This window comes from Dromiciops gliroides, chromosome 3 (assembly GCF_019393635.1).
Source record: "Dromiciops gliroides isolate mDroGli1 chromosome 3, mDroGli1.pri, whole genome shotgun sequence".
NCBI classification, from domain to species: Eukaryota; Metazoa; Chordata; class Mammalia; order Microbiotheria; family Microbiotheriidae; genus Dromiciops; species Dromiciops gliroides.
Genome location: NC_057863.1, coordinates 566,653,401 through 566,674,690, shown reverse-complemented (window position 1 = coordinate 566,674,690; position 21,290 = coordinate 566,653,401). Strand labels below are relative to the sequence as shown.

General features: G+C 38.1%; 1 protein-coding gene across 3 annotated transcripts in view; it reads left to right on the top strand.

Annotated features, from left to right (window-relative positions):
- Nucleotides 1-9,756: 9,756 nt before the first annotated feature.
- Nucleotides 9,757-21,290, top strand: part of ESD (esterase D) — a 34,434-nt gene continuing 22,900 nt past the window's right edge. The window contains exons 1-5 of one of the 3 annotated variants that reach the window (XM_043996747.1): nt 9,757-9,895; nt 15,078-15,140; nt 18,343-18,373; nt 19,300-19,377; nt 20,661-20,749. In XM_043996747.1, coding sequence (XP_043852682.1) covers nt 19,310-19,377; nt 20,661-20,749 — 157 coding nt within the window. In that variant the 5' untranslated portion in view covers nt 9,757-9,895; nt 15,078-15,140; nt 18,343-18,373; nt 19,300-19,309. Of the gene's footprint in view, nt 9,896-10,532; nt 10,618-15,077; nt 15,141-18,342; nt 18,374-19,299; nt 19,378-20,660; nt 20,750-21,290 lie in introns of those variants that run through there. The other 2 variants (XM_043996745.1, XM_043996746.1) reach the window with 2 other exon arrangements.

Sequence of the window (21,290 nt, the reverse complement as noted above, 5' to 3'; positions counted from 1 at the left end):
ACAACAGAATCTCAAAGAAAACTTTTTTTTAAAAGAAAACTTTTACAAATGTTCCCCTCTTTTTTTTTTTTTTTTGGAATATGCTTATCAAAAATAATACTTCTAGAATTAATTTACACTTGCCATGGCAACCAATTTGCCAGGGTAATGCTTTAAAGAGATTGATCAAATAAACAGTTGAGAGAAAAAATAACAAAAACAAACAACTCAGAATATGGGAGAACAATACTCCTAGAATTAACATTGTATTATGAAATCAAAACTATCTTGCAATGTTTCAAAATTAGATAGATGAATGAATAGAAGAAAATACACATGGAACAATAAAAGACAATGAAATTCAAAGTAGGGAAATCTAAATTACTATGAACTCAATATTAATAAGAGTATTATAAAATATAAACTTGATCACATGACTATAAAAAGCTTTTACAAATATTCTCCTTGTTTTAAAAACTAAGTATAAAACACAATCTCAAAAGCATGAAAATCTCTATGAAAATAAACCCATACCATTAATTTCAAAATGTATATGTAATAGCATAGAAATCCTATGTAACCTCTGAACTGACATTAATAATCTGAGTGAATTTAGAACACTTTTGATTCAGATATCTAAAATCCCCAATACTCATATCAATACCTTGCTGCTTACTTCTACATTTCTGTAAAATATATACCCTTCCATGGCAAAAGAAGTGGAGTCTTGAACTATGTTGATGATTGTCATTCTTATTCATCTTAAGTTTTTCTTCTTTAACCCCTCTATATTGTCTGTCAGTCTTTTCACCATACAAATGCTTTATGAGATTACTAATTAAAGACAAAAGCAGATTAGCAAAATTATGAACAAAACGAGCATATCTGGAATTTAAAGGGCTTTCTAAGGTTGAGTCAGAAGCACAGCCAGGCCAGGGAAGGGCTGAGCCTGAAGTTGCAAATGCAGGTAGAGAAAGCTGTACATGCACATTAGATTTCTGGACTTCCCAGGCCAGGGAATCAAGGGGCTTGGCCATGGGAGGGGTAGAAGGTGGGGTCTGGAGAGGAAGGGAGGGACCAGGGCAATTTGAATCAGACTTGATTTTGAACTCAGCCCCTACCCCCACTGCTAGGGGATTAAAAGCTTCTAGAGGTTGGGTCATTGCCCCTAGGCATGCAAAATTAGAGAATCTCTCAGCATTAGAATTTGAAAAAAATACAGGAGTTCAAGGCTTCTCTGAAAAAGCATGGCTGGGAGGGGGGGGGGATGGCTCCTCCAACAAAAAGAAAAAGAAAAATAGAAAATCCACAAAAACAAAGCATTAACATGATCTTATTTCCTATTTGTCTGGTTAAACAGACTAAAATAAAAAATAGGGTAATTAGGGAGTTTAAAAGGTCCATTTGAAAAAATTTAAAGGGAAAACACCCGGCAATTCAGCAGTACTTCGGATTTAAAGGGACAGGGTAGGGGAAATTTCTTACCCAACCAGAAGATCTGAAGAGTGATGTTCAGCTTTCTTCTTCATGGTCAGCCATCTGTTAAGGGCTAAAGTTCTAGCTAAACTGTCTAAAATATCTAATGAGTAGTCGCCAATAAATTATAAGCTTTAGCAAGAGTTAGACTTTTAAGCATTTATTAAGGAGAATAAGAATTTGGTAAAGAGAGAAGAAAAGGCCTAGATTCCTATCTATTAAAGGGAGAGCGCATTTCTAGCTCCCTTCTCCACCAGCATCCTCAGGAAAAGAGCACGAGTCAGAGTGCCCGGCTCCCCCTTCTTCCTCCCACCAGAAAACATCACTTCCTGACGCCAAAGAAAAGACCCATGGTCTTGCCCTCAGAGACATTCACCTCATGGCGCAGCTTTCCTATAGGAAGTCTCCAGTAGGTGGCGTCATTCCAGTCATTCCAATACATTATTACTTCTATGCCATAACTTGTATTCCTCCATAATGTGTGGTTTTGCATGGTTAGAGGTCCACTAGTGTATAATACTGCATGTATTTTCACATGATTTTGTGTGTGTAGTTTTTTGTTTTGTTTTGTTTTTTGTTTTGGTGAGGCAATTGGGGTTAAGTGATTTGCTTAGGGTCACACAGCTAGTAAGTGTTAAGTGTCTGAGGCCAGATTTGAACTCAGGTCCTCCTGACTCCAGTGCTAGTGCTCTATCCACTGTGCCACCTAGCTGCCCCATGATTTTGTAATGTATTGATGGGTTTGCTTATTATTATTTCTCTTCTTTTCCTTAAAAATATTCTTTGGGAGACAGAGCCAAGATGATAGAGGAAAGGCTGTGACTTGCCTGAGCTCTCCCCAAGATCCCTCCAAATACCTTCAAATAATGGCATAAGACAATTCCTGGAGCAGCAGAACCTGCAAAAGGACAGGATGAAATCATTTTTCCAGCCAAAGAGAGCTTAGAAGGTTGGCAGGAAAGGTCTGTTGTACCAGGGTGAGAGTGGAGCTCACAGCCTAGCGCAGTCTTCACCAGAGCAGACCCAGCCCCAGGCCCAGTGAACCAGGGCTTCAGAGCCTTTGAATCAGCAGTGGCAGCAACTGCTTCTAGAACTCAACCCACAGAGGGTAGAAGGTTGAATAGTTGACCAAAAGGAGATTAGAGGAGTCTCTTTGCCAGCACTGGGGCAGGACTCTGTTTTGCCCATACTTGGATCCAGGTCACGGTCTTGGGTGGCGGTCCAGGCAGGGAAGGAGCAAAAGCACACAAGAGCTTGCAGCCACAGTGGAACAGGCTTCATAGCTCCAGGGCAGAAAAGCAGTCCTGTGGTTGCTTGAAGACTAGAGCACAGGCCAGGAGAATAGTAAACATACCTCTTTTTGAATCATAACACCTTGGAAGAATTAAAAACTTACAAATTCCTAGAAGTATCTCAGAGAATAGCTGCAAAAACCTCCTGAAGCTTGGGACAATGCACCCTCCACCCTGGAAACAGTGCCCCACTTTAACAAAGAATTCAAAGTCACGAAATAGGCTGGGTAAATGAGCAAACAGAAAAAAATTCTGATCCTAGAAAGTTTCTATGGTGATAAGGAAGATCAAAACACACCCTCAGAAGAAGATAAAAAATTCAAAGCTCCTACATCCAAAGCTTCCAAGAAAAATATGAATTGGTCTTAGGCTATAGAAATTCTCAAAAAGGACTTTGAAAATAAAGTAATAGAGGTAGAGGAGGAGCAGCTAGGTGGCTCAGTGGATAAAGCACCAGCCCTAGATTCAGGAGGACCTGAGTTCAAATCCGGTCCCAGTCACTTGACACTTACTAGCTGTGTGACCCTGGGCAAGTCACTTAACCCTCACTGCCTTGCCAAAAAAGAGAGAGAGAGAGAGAGAGAGAGAGAGAGAGAGAGAGGTAGAGGAAAAAATGGAGAGAAATAAGAGTGATGCAAGAAAATAATGGGAAAAAAAAAAAGGTCAACAGTTTGAACAGCCAAATTGGCCAAATGGAAAAGGAGGTACAAAAGCTCTGTAAAGAAAATAACTCCTTAAAAATTAGGATTGAGTAAATGGAAGCTAATGACTTTATGAGAAATCAAGACACAATAAAGCAAAACCAAAAGAATGAAAAAATAGAAGGCAATGTAAAATATCTCCTTGGAAAAACAACTGACCTAGAAAATATATCCAGGAGAAATAATTTGAAAATTATTGGACTACCTGATCAAAAAAAGAGCCTAAACATCATCTTCCAAGAAATTGGCAGGGAAAACTGCCCTGATATTCTAGAACCAGAAGGCAAAATAGAAATTGAAAGAATCCACCAATCACCTCCTGAAAGAGATACTAAAATTAAAACGCCCAGGAATATTATAGCCAAATTCAAGAGCTCCTAGGTCAAGGAAAAATACTTCAAGCAGCCAGAAAGAAACAATTCAAGTATTGTGGAGCCACAGTCAGGATAACACAAGATCTAGCAGTTTCCACTTTAAAAGATCAGAGGGCTTGAAATATGATATTCTGGAGGGCAAAGGAACTGAGCTTACAGCCAAGAATCACCTACCCAGCAAAACTGATTATAATCCTTCAGGGTAAAAAAATGGGAATTCGATGAAAGAGAGGACTTTCAGGCATTCTTGATTAAAAGACCAGAGATGAATAGAAATTTTGGCTTTTGAATACAAGACCCTAGAGAAGCATATGTAATGATTACAATGATGCCACCTGCTGGAGAGTTACTATAATAAAGCTCCACCATGAGGAGAAGGTATCTAAGGGCAAGCCATGTCTCTTTCCTTGGCATCAGGAAGTGACATTTACTCATCAGTACTGCCAATCAAGGCTACCAGCCAATTAGCTTGGAGATGAGTGTGCAAGTGGAGGGGATGTTCCCAGTTTCACAGGAGGCTTGTGGGATGAAGGAGGTGTGGGTCACTGTCTTTCATGAGGACTCTCACGGAGAGCAGAGCTAAAATGTGAGCTCCCTGAGATAGATAGATATAGGCATCTAGGCCTCTTTCTCTTCACCAAATTTTTATTCTCCTTAATAAATGCTTAAAAGTCTAAACTCTTGTTAAAACTTATAATTTATTGGCGACCACTCAGATATTTCAGACAGACTAGCTAGAATTTTAGCCCCTTATACATAAAAACGTAAACAGGAAAAAGAAATTATGATGGAACACTGTTGTGCTATAAGAAATGATGAGGAGGATACTATCAGAAAAACTTGGAAAGACTTATATGAGCTATTGCAAAGTGAACTGTACTGTATACAAAGTAACAGCAATATTGTAAGATGATCAGCTGTGAATGACTTAGCTATTTTCAGCAATACAATGATCCAAGATAACTCTGAAGGACTTATGAAAAATGCAATCCATCTCCAGACAAAGAACTGCAGGTATCTGAATACAGATTGAAGCATAATTTTTTTTTAGTTCCTTTCTCTTAAGTGCTTTTTGTCTGCTTTCTTTTACAACCTGACTAATATGGAAATATTTTGCATAACTACACATGTATAACTTATTTTGAATTGCTTGTGATCTTAAGTGGGGGAGGAAGGGAGGAAGAGAATTTGGAACACAAAGTTCTAAAAATCAATGTTAAAATTGTTTTTATACGTAATTTGAGAAAAAATAATATAAATAAAAGAAGGCAGGGGTACTTGGGTTTATTAAATATTATGCTACTAAAAAAAAATTCTTTGCAGTATGAGCTGGCTCTCTAGGAGGGGGAGGGGAAAGGGATCCATGGAGAAATTTATGCAATATAAAAGTAAATATATATATATTATATATTATATAATATATATATGTATATCAATAATGTCTTTTATTTAAAAAGAGCCATCATACTTCAAGCTGAGTAAGAAAATCAGCTATTTGCTTCCAAACTAAAAACCTTAAATATAGATAAATGATTGATGATCGCAAGATGGATAGATAGATGATAGATAGATAGATGATATGAGGATATGTAGATGCTACATGCAAAGGATAGCAGCATAACTACATAGAAGACAGTAGAGCCAATCCTTTATCTGGACCTCTCAACTAGACCTGCTACTTTTCAAAATTAGTACATAGAAAAATCATAAATAAATAGATAAATATTCTGTTTTTCCTCTCAATATACAGTACATTGAACAAACTTTTATCCACTGTGATTTTTTTAAAATGAGAGATAATTTCTGAATAATTTAATAATTTTATTAATAAGGCCAGCAGGTTATTAATAAAAGAATAGTTGTTTGGCCATCTCTCTTAGACCAAAAACAATCATGGTTGCAGACTCACATTTTATAAATCCTTCAAAACAGTAGGTGGTTCATCAATCAAATCTAACTGGTTAACATGATTGGAGGAGGGCTGTATTAAAATGAAGGGCTGAGTATCTTTTGGATAGGGAAAGTATCTCTATATCCGACCACCCATAGCTTTAGGCTATAAATTCAAAGAATGTATACTCTTTCATAGGAGCTTGAGTGGAACCCAATGGGCTTCCCTACCTTAGATTAAATTCCTTGAAAGGTTGAATGGAGTCTGACCAAGATAGAGGAGAGTCAATGCAATCTCATTATCAATAACATCCCGAACTTTTAAAGGACTTTAGAGGGAGAGAGCTCTGAATCTCCCCCCAAATTATTGGATATTAATAATCATTTCTCACCGCCCTACATACAATGTTGATGCTTGAGCCACAATTCTGAGGGCAACTTAGAATATTATTTTTTTTAAAGTAAAAGATAAAAATTTTACTTTAAGAACAAACACACCATTGTTTGGAACCATTAGACATAGTATTTGCATTTCATATATCTCCTGCCTCTAAAACTATGTTAGTTACTGGGACAGTCAACATTCTACTGAATTTCTCCAATTTGTTTGACATAATTAAATGTCTTAGAGGAAAATTTTATTTCCTCAGTTTGGGATTATAAATTAAATCTTAGAGGATAATTAATTGCTAAAGGTAATCCAAGGTATCAACAAAACTGAAAAGTGAGTCTCCAGCCAAATTTATGTGAACATAGTTGGTTGTGACTAAAAACTCAAATATCGGATGCCTTCCTTTCTGCAGAGGCTTGCCTTAACACTGTGCAAGTAGAAGAGCTATTGTTCTCAGGGCTCTGCTACATGAGTTGTGAATTAGTCACACCAAATTTTCTGCTTAATCTGATCCAACTATGCATGTCAGTACATAGTCAAAGATATCTCATTTATATAACTCTCTGAACTTAATAAATGCGTTTTCATTCATGTTGTCTCTCCTAAATGCCATCATCTGTAATGCAGGAGATTATATAAAGGTCTTCAGTGAGGACTGTGGCTATTGAGCAAAGCTGAATACCTGAGCAGAAACTGTATTTTGAAGTTAGAAAGCAAAGGGAAGGGGGATGGGAGGGAATGAAGTATTCTGACTATTATCATGAGGGAAAGGAGAAAGGTAGGTTTAGAAATGTGGGTAGAATAGTAGGTTAAAGATATGAAAAAGTACCTATAATACAAATAGGAAGGCACCCCATTACCTAGTGGCAATATATCACTAAATAGAAATGGAATCACAAGCATAGGAAAAGACTTGCCTGGAGGGCTTCAAGCTGATTGGAGAGAACAGAGAAGGAAGGCAGTAAGTGAGGTTAATTTTATTGTATATTAAGTGAAACTGAAGTCATGAATTCTGTAATTCTGCTGGGGACACTGATTTTTCATAAAACAAGTTATTCGAAAGCTTGCCCTTGGGCTGGTTCAAAAATACAATTAGGAGAGGTCTGAACACATAGAGGATTAACACTTTCCATCCTCAGTTTATTCTTATTGATAAAACTAGGGTAATCAATTGAAGTTTAATAAATTTTATGCATTGATATTTATAAAGTAGTAGTAGTGGTGGTAGTGGTAGTAGTAATAGTAATAGTAGTAGTTGTAGCAGCAGCAGCAGCAACCATAAGTAGCAGTGGTGGTAAAAATAATAATAGCTAGCATTTATATAGCACCCACTATATGCCAGGCACTGCGTTCTCATTTAATCTCATTTAATCCTCACAACAACCCTGCAGGTGTAGTACATATGACCAAATTGCTTCCTAACAAGCACCGTCTTTGACCAATGCAAGAACAGTTACTTGAATGGTAGGTCTCAGTCAGATTAAAGAAACACCTATCTCCATCAACTATTTGTGGAGTGTGTCTCACTCTGGGCAAATAAACTGCAATTTTCCTGTCTCTGTCTTATGCTGGTTTATTGGCATTAGCTTGACAATAAATCTAAAGGAAATAGTCCTTTAAACAAGCAATTGTCCCTTCCAGCTCTAATCTATGGCACTAAGTGACTTTCGTCAAGGTCTTAAAAAGTAAGTAGAATTGGTGGAGTATATATGTACTAAATGAGCAATCTTCATCTTACTGGAAGAAAAAAAAAACACCTAACAACAAAACCCTTAGACACTGTAACCCAAGACTTAAGCACATTTGTATAAGACTCTCCTCTTTGGTAGAGAATGATTACTTGATGCATCATGCCTAGGAGATGAGTTGTTGAGAGCTTGGAAGATAGAGGAGAAATTTTAGTACTTCTAGCTTTCTTTTTTTTTTTTTTTTCCAGGGCAATGAGGGTTAAGTGACTTGCCCAAGGTCACACAGCTAGTTAAGTGTCAAGCATCTGAGGCTGGATTTGAACTTAGGTCCTCCTGAATCCAAGGCCAGAGCTTTATCCACTGCACCACGAAGCTGCCCCAACTTCTACCTTTTTTAAAGGGCATGCATTTCCAAGGTCTCTTCAGGAAAAGGTTCCTAGAGGGAAAGAAAGACTCCAAAAAGAAGCTGACATGTAAAAGAGCATGTTCCTGTTCCTAAGTTCCTTCTTCCTCTTTAGAGATTTAAGGGAATTTTTCCTTAGGTATGATGTAGGAGGCAAAAAGGGGTTAATAGAAAAACCTAAGACCCAAGCTCTAATACAGATATTATCTCTAAAAGGGAGTCAGATCCCAGTTAGGTTCTCGTACCCATAGTGATCAACATTCATAACGGACCAGAGTGGGTCAGGTCAAAATAACAATAAAGGAAAAAGACAACCTATAGAAATTCTAATGAAAAATGATTATTTTTTTGAAACTAGCCATGGGAACCAGAAAGAGACATGCGCAGAAAAGGCCAAATTTGTCCCCAGATTCACCTTATGAGGTAAACCCCCCAAACACACCTCCACTGAAAAAGGTACCAGCCTGGGGGTTGGCTTAGGACCCCCAGGAACTCCAAATTAGGATAAGCCCTCCCTTGTAACACCCCAAGGTGGAGAATATTATAATGAGATGGGCAGGCCCTCCCTTGTACCTCCCCAATGTGGAGATTATTATAATGAGACTGATAATCAATTTATCCATACTATAAATGTCTTTCCTTTCCTTATTCGAGAGATACCTTTCCAATATTCTCGTTCTCTCCCTATGGTCACCCACAGTATTGCAATAAAACTTGGGAAACTGAGTCACTGAGTCCTGTAATTCTTTGGGGACAACCAATTTGATCCCAAATTCCAGCCCACATCATTTGGTGCCCCGTGTTGTTGTTATTTTGACCTGACCCCTTCTGGTCTGTTATGGATGTTGATCACTATGGGTACAAGACCCTAACATAAGTTATCCATTAACTGGGATCTGACTCCCTTTTGGAGCTAATATCTGAATTAGAGCTTGGATCTTAGGTTTTTCTATTAACCCTTTTTTCACCTCCTACATCAGGTTGAGATCAGGGATTTTCCTTCTCCGAGTTGAGATCCTAGGAGAGGGTGCAGCAGCTAGGTGGCAAAGTGGATAGAGACTTACCTTCCTGAGTTCAGATATGACCTCAGATACTTACTAGTTGTGTGACCCTGGGCCACTCACTTAATCCTGCTTGCCAGTTTCCTCATCTGTAAAATGAGCTAGAGAAGGAAATGGCCAACCACTCTGGTGTCATTGCCAAGAAAACCTCAGAAAAAGTCGGACACGACTGAAACAACAAAGGAGGAGTGCTCATTCACACCGTGTAATATCTAGTGAACTCTCATTTGTGTAATTTCTCTGATTTTCCATTTGCTTAAATAGATGCTGTTCACCATGTGTGCAAATAACCCTTGGTAGGAAAGGAGTCAGATCTTTGGCTATAGTTTGGAACTCTCCATTAAAGAGATAACTACTAAAATGCAGTTTGAAACCCGAAAAGAGAGGGAGGAATAAGGAAGGAAAAGAGGAAGGGGAGGAGGGAGGACGAAATAAGAAGGAAAAGATCAAAGGAAAGGCAGCAGGGCCGGGCAAGGAAGATGAAGGGAGATGGGCAGCAGGGCCCCGAGGCAGCCTGGAAGAGCAAGAAGAGTAGGCGGGAAGTGGGAAGGCGGGACGGGTGGCGGTGCTTCGGTCCTTCCTCTTCCTCCATCTCTCTCCCCACCCCCTGCTCTTTCTATCGCCGCCTACACCGACGGAGGTAAGTTTGGCTCTTGCGTGCGCGGGTTCTCCCGGCCGCAGGCTCCAGGCCCTGGGGTCTAAACCCGGCCCTCCCCGGCCCAACGGGCCCCACCGGCCCGCCGTGCAGGCTCTTGTCGGAAATCCGCTCCGGCGCACGAAGGCCGGGTGGCCCAGGTGCGGGGGGGGGGGGGGGGGGGGCCTGGGGTGAAACGGGCTCCGCCGGGAGGGAGGAGCTGACGGCCACTCCTGCCCCCGCCCCTGTAGCCAGACTTAATCCGTTTTGTATCTTGTGGACGGCCCCAACCCCTGGCGAAGTCTGGGGAAGAAAGCCCTTCTCACGTTTTGTGTTTTTCAGTGCATAAAATAAAATATCTAGGATTACAAGTGAAGACTGTGGTATCCAAATACACGCACCCAAGTATTTTTAAAACAAGTTCACGGCCCCGGGTTGAGACCCGCTGGGGTAGTGGGGGGAAGGGCTTGGAGGTGGAGGGTGAATCGCAGATTACGGTCTCAGCCGCGGCCCTTAACTGGGGGGAGGGAGGGTGCAGGGGGCTCTGAGCTTGCGTTCCTGATCTGCAAAATGAAAGGAGTCATCGCGGGACGGAAGTTCTTATAAAAACGAACTTTACTTTATTGCCCTTGAAGTGAAATCTACTTTAGAAGGCTGAGATCACGACCAGTGGCCGCTGCACTTTGATAACCTTCCGGAGTTTTTCACCTTGAATGTAATCTCTGAGGGTAGGAGCTCCCTGGCTTTTGTTCGAAGTGCCATCAATATTTATGAAAACGAAATGGTCTTGTTGGAAATTTCTGCCTTAGGGTTCTAATCAATCCACAGGCCTTGATTAAGTGCCTATTGGGTGCCAGGCACTGTGATCACTTCTGGGGATGAAAAGAAAGTTTAAAAAAAAAAAAAAGGTCTTTGCCCTCAGGCAGCCCACAATCTCTTAGAGGGGAGCAGATGCAAACAACTAAATGCAAACAAGATATATTCGCACTAGCCTTAAAGGGATTAGGAAAGGCTTCTTGCAGAAGGGAGGATTTTAGCTAGGATCAGAATGAACCCAGGAGGCAGAGGGGAGAAGTGGGTACCAGGCATGGGGAAAGCCAGTGAAAAGAGTGGAGAAATGGAGTGTCTTGTTTCAGGAACATCGAGGAAGCAAAAATCATGGGATTAGAGAGACTGTGGAAGGGAGTAAGGTGGAAGAAGACTGGCAAAGTAGGAACTGGCCAATGAAAGACTTTAAAAGCCAGGCAGGATTTTATATTTGATCCTGGAAGTAGTAGTGAGTTGCTGGAGTTTATTGAATTCGGGTGAGAGAGGGAGGTGATAGTCAAAAATGTACTTTTGGAATATCCCTTTGATAACCTAGTAGAGGATGGATTAGAGTGAGGAAAGACTTGAGTCAAGGAGACCAACCTCTCCAGAGCAGCTTTTAACTTACTAGTGATACACGTGAATAGGGAAGCATGAGAGAGAGCTCTGGATTTAGAATCAGAGGAACTCAATTTTAAATCCTGGCACTTATTTGGGCACCAATTTTCCTCTTTTGTCAAATGAGGAGGTTGGAAATTATCCCTAATGTCCTTCCAACTTCAAATCAGTAATTCTATGAACTTTGAATTATTCAGAGTAGAATATTGTCTAGAATGGGAAGATGTCTAGCCAGGGTCCCCTGATTCAGTGTTCTTTCCAATTTAGTGTTCTCTTTATCAAAGCCATTCTGGAGGAAGATTACCCCAACAGGTTGTGCACCATTCATGGGATGATCAAAAAATAAGTGACCCATTAAGAAGCTATATCAATATAGATATATAGATATGGCCTATATCGGATTGCCTGCTGTCTAGGGGAGGGGGAGGGAGCGGAGGGAGGGAGAAAAATCTGAAATTGTAAAGCTTGTATAAACAAAAGTTGAGAACTATCTTTACATGTAACAGAAAAAATAAAATACCTTATACATAAAAAAAATAAAATTAAAAAAAAGAAGCTATATCAAATGAGAACTAATAAAAAGATTTGAACTAATGTGGTAATGGCAGTGGTGGGTAGATATGAGACATTTTTGAAGGCAGACAGCAAAATTTGGTTATTTGATATGAGAGAAGGTTTTGAGCCTGAGTACTTGAGAGAATGATTTGAAGGATATTGATCTTAGTTATAGAAGGGTGTGATGTCCAGTTAGAAATGCCTCTCAGTTGCAAATCCAAGAGTAGTGCTTAGGACAAAGGGGATGAAAATAGATTTGAAGGGTCATCTACAAAGAGCTGATAGCTAAAGCTGTACGAATGGTTGAGATACTGAGGAAAGGGAAGACATGGGGGGGGGTGAGGAACTTTGTGGAAAACCGTTATTTAGAGAGCTTAAAGAGGATGAAGAATCAGCAAAGGAGCTAGAAGTGAAGTGGTCAGAGACATAGGAGGAACAGTTGACTTGTATCACATAACAGTCAGAGAAGAAAGGCATGTTGAATAGTGCCAAATGCTGCCTAGAAGTCAGAAAGGATAAGGACTGAGAAGAGGCGATTGGATGATACAGTTTTAAGGTGATTAAGTCATGGATTGAAGGATGAATGATTGGTGAGGAAATAGAAACAGTACTTTCAGGGGAAAAAACTTTGGAGGAGAAAAAAGGACCTGACGGGGGCAAGGGAAAGTTGTTGTTTTTCAGGATAAACCTATACATGATTATGGAACCAAATAAAATATAGTCTTGGTCTAGAGCTACCCCATCATTTTATACTTAGATTGGAGCTAAGTTTTGAGGGGAGAGATTGAAAGCTTTTAAGCACAGTTTTAATATTCTTTGAAAGAAATTAGTCCAGTTGCTTTGCGCAGAGTGGATAGGAAAAGGGAAGAGGTTGGGTTAGGTTCATTAGGAGGGTGTTAGAGTAGCTAGGCATGAAATGAAGGTGTAGAAATGGCATTGAGACTTAAAGAATTGATAGGACTTGGGGCAGCTAGGTGGCACAGTGGATAGAGCTCCAGCCCTGGATTTGGGAGGACCCAAGTTCAAATTTGACTTCAGCTTAACACTTACTAGCTGTGTAACCCTGGGCAAGTCACTTAACCCTAATTCCCCACCAAAAAAAAAAAAAAAGAATTGATAGGACTTGATGATTTTTTAGCTATGGATGTCAAGGGAGGGAAAAAGTCAAAGATAATTTATATGCCCAATCTAGGTACTATGAAAATACCAGTACCTTTAACAGATTTGAAGGAAGATCAGGAATTCAATTTTATATATGTTGATTTTTTAAAGTGACATTTTGGTGGACATATCTAGTAAGTAGTTAGAGTCATGAGATTAAAAGTTTGGAAGGGATGTGTTCCGAGAACATTTAGAGGGAGAGTAGAATGATAATGGAAAGTTTTGAGGAGGAGGTAGCTCATGAACCAGATTATTTTTGTTTGTTTTTGTGGGGCAATGAGAGTTAAGTGACTTGCCTGGGGTCACACAGCTAGTAAGTGTCAAGTGTCTGAGGCTGAATTTGAACTCAGGTCCTCCCAAATCCAGGGCTGGTGCTTTATCCACTGCACCACCTAGCTGCCCCTCATGAACCAGATTTTAAAGAGTGGTAAACATAATAGATTGGTGAAAAGAATGGTAAACATAGATTGGTGAAGAACATTCCAAAGAGAATGCCTTTTGCAAAGAAGAAAAATAAGTAAAATGGGAATACTACTTGGATGGAAGAAAGAGATGGTACAGAGGACTAAAGGTGGTGAATGTTAACCTTGGACTTTGATGGGGGTGGGGGCAGAGAGTGAGAGGCAGGGAGAGAGAAAGTGACTAAAGCAAGAGTGCAGCAAAGTTTTGTTCTTTTAGCCTCATACTAGAGAGTAGTAAGTAGCTGGGTAGCTAGATGTTCCAGTGGGTGGAATGCTAGCCTTATTAAAGTCAAGACAATTTGAGTTCAAATCCAGCTTCATACATTAGCTGTGTGACCCTGGACAAGTCAGTTAACCTTTATCAGTTTCTGTTACTTCAACTTTAAAATGGGGATATCACCTAACTCAAAGGGTTGCTGTGAGGATCAAATGAGAATTATTATATTATATTATTATATTAATTATAATATTAATTAGTGAAGTACTTAGCACACTGCCTGGCACGAAGATACTATATAAATGCTAGTTCAATAAATGCTTGTTCTTCCCCCCCATAATTACTAATGCAGCCCCTCATCCAATATTTGAATTAGTAAAAGTTAGCAGGTGAAGTCTACCCTAAATTTTTTTGTTTTTTAATTTTTTACGGAGCAGTGAGGGTTAAGTGACTTGCCCAGGGTCACACAGGTAGTCTGAGGTTGGATTTGGACTCAGGTCCTCCTGAATCCAGGGCTAGTGCTTTAACCACTGCGCCATCTCGCTGCCCCCCATCTTTCCTTCTGGATGAGACCTGCAAAAGAAACAGTGCAGTCAATATTGCATGTTTTACTGCCCCTTTATCTTCTCTACCCACCTATGAAGGTGAAGTGGGGAACATTCTTTGATATAAAATATGGGAGTCCAAACTTACCTAGAAGGTTTGTGAATTTTAATAGACCTTGCCCTAGTTTTCTAGTCAGAATGAAAGAACAGGGAAGATAGGAAAATGTCATGTATCATCTAAAAGACTTATTTTTCTGACTTATTATCTTACACAATTCAAGATTGTTTTACCTGCTGTGCCAGGCCCTATTGGCACAACACCTGACCCCAAATTGAGCTCAGAAGTTGAGATGAGAGCGACAGGATATGGAATAAAATACTATATCTGTCTCCAGGTTGATTGGATTGCAAAGCCATTAAGTACATGATTTATTTCAATATTTGTAGAATAAAAGCCTGCTTGGAAATAAGAACAACAGTAATAAGTCACATTTATATATCATCTTAAGTTTTGTAAAGCATTTTCCTTAGAGCAACCCTGTGAAGGAAGTAGTACAAATCTTATTCCCATTTTACAGATGAGGAAAATGGGGCATAGAGAGTATAAGTGATTAGCCAATAATTACATGGCTATTAGGTATTTGAAATAACGTTTGAACCCAGGTGTGTTAACTCCAAGGCTATCACTCTTTCCACTTTGTCCCCACTTTGTCCTAAAGTAAAATATATCTGTTTAGCATGTACAAATGTATGTTACAAAAGTGTATCTTTTTTATTATTAATAAAATTTCCATAATCTATATCCTTTTGTCTTTTGGTGGCAGGATCATATACCTTCTGTCAGTCACCTTGTGTCCGTGAGTGAAAAAACAGTAGTTACTGAATAGGTAAGTTTTAAGTTTTACAGTTAACATTTCATACTGAAATTCAAGTGGAACTGACCTTGAAAGTAACCCTAATTTCACATATAATATTGTTGCTGAAAAAAATTCTTTCATAATACAACTTTAGATACTTCTTGTTTTATAAGTCAGGTTTTAAATTTATCATTTCTATTCTTTTAATTTTAAGGCTAGTTTCAAAAAATATTTAGAAACAAGAATTTCAGCCTCTAGCACATTACCTTGCATAGAACAGACAGAAGGTATGGGACACCTTGAATTGAATTGAAAGGAGAGTGGTTTTTAAAATAAGCTGAAAAGGTATTCTCTCCGAAGCCTTCATATTTTCTTTTTTCCCATAGCTAAATGTAAAGCATTTATTTTGGTTTCAGATTGACACTAAGAAGAATTCAATGGGCAAGGGAAAAAAGGCAGTCTGGTGCAAATTTATTTAAGTGATTGAAAAGCAAATCAGTATACCCGTACAAGGGGAAAAAGGCAAGCTGATTATTAGCTCTCCTACATTTGATCACTTCAGAAACTCCAAAAATATAACTGGAAGGCCAGTAGATGTTGAAAAGCAAGGTTTTCCAGTGAAATAAGGAACACTTTTTGTTTCCTATTTCTATGGGAAGTACTTATTCATCATTGAATTGTACTTCCTTTGGAAGTGTGAGGTCATTTTTTATGAGTTTGTTAAAAAAGATAGAAGCATCAGTCTATGCTTATTAAATGCTGTGCTAAATCCTGGAGATACAAAAACAAAAATGAATTGGTCTCAGCCTTTAAGGAACTAACTTTCTCTCAGACCACTTATGTGGTTTAATTTTTCTTTGTTAAATGGAAAGGTTCCATTTAGGATTCGGGATATATTTGTTGGTGTACAAAATAAGGTCAAAATGCATACATGATTTAGACATAAAAGGTGATATAAAAAACAGAATAGGGGAGTATAGAATATCTTACCTGTCTGATAAATGGATAAGGAAAGACTTTATGATCGAATAAGAGAGATAGAGAGAATCACAGAATGTAAAATGCATATTTTTGATTATGTTACATTTTAAAAGTTTTTCACAGACAGAACAGGAGCAGCCAAGATTAGAAGGAAAGCAGGAAACAGGAAAAGTTTTACATCTCCAATAAAGACCTTTCTCAAATATATAGGGAACTTAGTGAAATGTATAAAAATAAAAGCTATTCCCCCAACTGATAAATGATCAAAGGATATAAACAGGAAGTTTTCAGAAGAAGAAATCAAAGGTATCTATAGTCATGTGGAATAATGCTCTAAATCACTGTTGATCAGAAAAATACAAATTAAAACCACTGCATACCTATGAGATTGGTTGATATGAGAGTAAAGGAAAATGACAAGTGGTGGAGGGGATATGGAAAAATTGGGACACCTGTGCACTGTTGGTAGAGTTGTGAACTGATTCTGCATTCTGCAAAGCAATTTGGAATTAGCCCAAAGGGCTGTAAAACTGTGTGTACTCTGACCCAGCAATACTACTGCCAGGTCTGTATCTCAAAGAGATCATATGCACCTCCAGAGAAAAACTCATAGTCTGAAGGCAGATTAAAGCATACTTTTTTTTTTCAAGATGGCTAATATGGAAATGTCTTGCATAATGTATGATTGATATCCTATTTCTTGCCTTCCCAATGAGGGAGGGCATTGAATGGAGGAATAGAATTTGGAAGTCAAAATTTTTTTTTTAACTTTTACATTTTTTTACATTTTTTTGAAAATTAACTATTGGTGTAAAAAACAAAAAGTCGATCATTAAAATTTTTAAAAATAAAAAAGTGATTTGTATTGTTATTTTTAGGCAGAGAAAGAAGAAAATATGACTTGAGTATAATTTCTCTGTGGATAGAGATATTTCATATTTAAACTTAATGGAAATGCTGTCACTATCTAAAAATCTTTCCAATCTTAGATTACATATCTTTTCTCAAAGAGAGTTTGAGTGATGATCTAGTTTTCCTTAATATAAAACGAAGCATTGAAAATTACTTGAGTTGCATAAACTTAATAACTTTAGGACATAGATATGTACAAAGCCATTTTAAAAACTGAGTTTCTAAGATCACTCTCTCTCTCTCTTTATGTATATGTATGTGTGTGTGTGTATATATTATATATATATATATTTTTTTTTTCCGTGGGGCAATGAGGGTTAAGTGACTTGCCCAGGGTCACACAGCTAGTAAATGTCAAGTGTCTGAGGTTAGATTTGAACTCAGGTCTTCCAGTTTCCAGGGCCGGTGCTTTATCCACTGCCCTACCTAGCTGTCCCTGTTTTTTGAAAATGAGATTGCTTTCCCCAGCCCAGATAGAATGACATTATATATTTTTCAAGTAAGACAACTTGAGAAATAATGGTTCAGTTATTTTCTATAGCTTTTGCTACTTCAATTCAACTCAGTTAGCCTTATAATTACCAATGTTCAGGATACTTCTGGTGCTAGGGACATAAAGACACAACAAAAACTAGTCCTTGGCTTCAAGGTGCTTATGTGCTTTAGTGCAAATGCGGTTCATGAGCACTAAACTATTAGAAAAAGGTATATTTGGGGCAGCTAGGTGGCGCAGTGGATAGAGTACCGGACCTGGAGTCAGGAGTACCTGAGTTCAAATGCGACCTCAGACACTTAACACTTAGTAGCTGTGTGACCCTGGGCAAGTCACTTAACCCCAATTGCCTCACTAAAAAAGAAAAAGAAAAGAAAAGGGTATATTTGAAATTCAGTTTCTATAAGGAGATGCTAAAAAATGAATTGAATAATAAATAATGAAAAGGAAATGATTTCCAGAAATGTACTAGTTAAAAGACTTCAGGACAGACAATAAGACATATATTCAAGAAGGGGTAGGATTGGAAGTGACATTTAATTCTAAATGTATCTCTTTCATTGTAAAGAGGAAAAGATTGAGATGAAGAACCTTGTATAATGTCATACAGATAGTGTGTTATAAAGCTAGAGTTTGGTCCTAAGTTGCTTTACCCCTACCTACTGTTCTTTCCACCTCTCTTCTGTTTCCAATATTGCATGACCTGTTGGCGCATTGGTGCACTGTTATTTCACCATTTTCATTGGACCCAATCCTTTAGATCTCAGTTTTTCTATCTGTAATATGTCTGATAAAAACATTAACGACAGTGTTCCAAAGTAGTCATTTTTTTCTTTTCCTAATGAGGTCTGATCTTTCTTTACCAGATATGGTGACAGTGAGTACTCCCTATTACAATATTATTTTTTCTGATAATAGTTTTTAATGAGAATGGTTTTCTGCCTCTTGTATGGATGTAACATGTAAAAAGTGAATGCTCTTGTGTTGAATTATTGTTTGATATGTACAAAAACAACTCCCAAAACATGCCAACCTCTATGAACGCTAATGTTTAGATAACACTGTCCAGTTACAAAGCATGATACACCAACTATTTCATTTGTTCCTCATAGTACTGTTACGAGGTTAGCTATGAAAGTATTGTCATCACTATTTTATAAAAGATTTAATGAAAGTTCAGAGAAGTTAAGGAATTTGTTTCTAGTATACATCTAGAAAATTGCAGAGCCAGGATTCAAAACTAGGATTTTTTGATCTTTCCACCATTCCAAGGACATTTGCAAGTTAGCTTCCATTTATTTCCATAGAAACAAAACACAAGGCCACCTGGAATGATTGATTTAAAAAAAATGTTATCATTATCTTCAGGCAGAAAATAGCTTCATAAACTCACGCAACCTTTTCTCTTTACAAAATCCAATAATAATGTTGTTATAATTTTGAATTGGTTATCATATCACTATCCATTTTTAATTATTCAATAACCAGTCAATCAATGTTATTGATATCTCAGCATTATTTGATACTTTGATTATTGGCAATTGCCTTAGAGATCAACAAAGACTGAAATAATACATTAGCATGTTTTAGTAATAATATTCTCAAGTGCTTTAATCTGAAGTAGCAAAAAATTGCAATACTTTTTTAGTGCCATTTTTGTGCTAATTATCAAAATCAATGACTTATTGGAATTAGTTATGTTTCAAGGATTTGTTTAAGCATACAAATGAGAAAATGTGTCTGTATCTTCAAAAAATTATTATCTAGAAACTAACAAAGCTCGTGTTAACTTTTTATTAATAGCAAAGAAACCATGGCCTTGAAACAGATTTCCAGCAACAAGTGCTTTGAGGGGTTTCAGAAAGTCTATGAGCATGACAGGTAACTTATTAAACATCATCTGTACCAGTGGCAAATATAATTTCAAGTATCTTTGATCCTATTTCTTTATTTGACTTAGATTTTGGGAGGAGAGGTGTGGGAAAACATGTATACCAGTAATAAATACAAAGTAATGTAAGGAAGGAAAGAGTAATAATAACTGAGTGGGCAAGGTGAGGGGAAGACTAGGGAAGGCTTCTCAGAAGTAGGACCTAAAGTAAGCCTAAGGGAAAGATAAGGGTCTGAGCCTTGGAGGTGAGCAGGTGGGGGTGGGGTAGTGTTTTCCAGACTTGGAGGATGGCTTGTTCAAATATGTTGGAAGAAGGACTATTCTAAGAGGAAAACAAGTTCCATTTTGGACATGTTGAATTTGAGATGCTATTGGGACCGGCATCCAGATGTCTAGCATTCAGGTGGAGGTTCAGGAGAGAGTTTAGGATAGATATGTGGATTGGAAATTGTGTATCTAGAGATGATAATTGAACTGTAAGAGGCAATGAAATTGCCCAGGAAGAGGGCAAAAAAAGAGAAGATAGAAAGGCCTGTGGCAGAGCCTAGAGGGATATCTGTTCTCACTAAGTGGGCGATGGGTGATGGCCCAGCAAAGGAAACTAAAAGGGAACATTTAGAAAGGTAGGAGAGCCAAGTAAGAACAGTATAGAGGAAGTCAAGGGAGAAAATAGTATTCAAGAAGATTGGGTGGTCTACAGTGTCAGAAGTTGCGGAGAAATCAATAAAGATTAGGAGTGAGAAAAGGTTTTTGTATTGATCAGTTTAGAAATCACAGGTAACCTCTGAAAGCAGTTTCAGTGTATTCATGGAGTTAAATGGTAGATTGTAAGGAGTTTACAAGTGAGTAGATATTAAGGCAATGGAGGAAGCAAGTAAGTGTAGACATCTCTTTTGAGAGGACAAGGGTACTTTAAGCCAATAGCTTAGGGTTTGGTAGGGTTAAGTAAAGGCTGGGGAAGACCTGAGCATTTTTGTAGACAGTGGGGAAAGAACCGGTAGATAAAGATTCAGTGTTAGAGAGGAGTAGGTGGGTATGGAGATTCATGGGTCAAGCTGTCTCAAGAACGAATCAAGGGCACAAGTAGAAAGCAACCCCTACAAGGAGAAGGTTCACCTCTTCTGAAGACTGAAACAAAGGAGGAGGATATAGATGAAGAGGGAAGATAATGAGGGAGCTCACAACAGACAGCTTCGGTGTTAATGTACTTTTCTTGTATGATTTGAGATTTGTCCAGAAAGAATAATGAATTAGATATATTTGATTGAAACAGTGTGGAACTAAAATGCAAAATGAAATTTGGAATCTACTTGCCACCGAAGGCAGAAACTGGAAAATGTCCTGTACTTTACTGGCTGTCTGGTGAGTATATTTGGAACTTTTGGTACTGTTTGGTGGCAATTTAGAACTTTTGCCGTCAAGAAGTAACCTTATTCTTTTTAGATCCCTTATTCAGGGCACAATTTTAAACTTTTCAGTTCTGAATATTAACTTCCTTGCTTCCATGGAGCTCTTTTTTTTTCTTTTTCCATTTATCCAAATAAGACAGAGAAAGTATAGTAATGTCTCTGATGAAAAGACCTTCGAAAGGTTAGTCATTTAATTTCTACTTCTTCAAGCACTTCTATAGTAAAAGGACTTCCCTAATCAAGAGGAAAATATTAAATGAGAATAGAATTCATAATATCTGATGTAGAAAAATAACTTCTTGACAGCTTTTTAAAAAATCTTTTAGGTTGGCAGGATGGATTGGTAGAACCATCTCTATAACTACTTGGCAGATTCTCCTAGAAAACTCATAATAATTGCAGAAGCTCAGAGTTGGAGAAGACCTAAAAAGGCCTTTATAGTACATAACTTATATATGTATGTATGTGTGTGTGTGTATGTATGTATGTATATG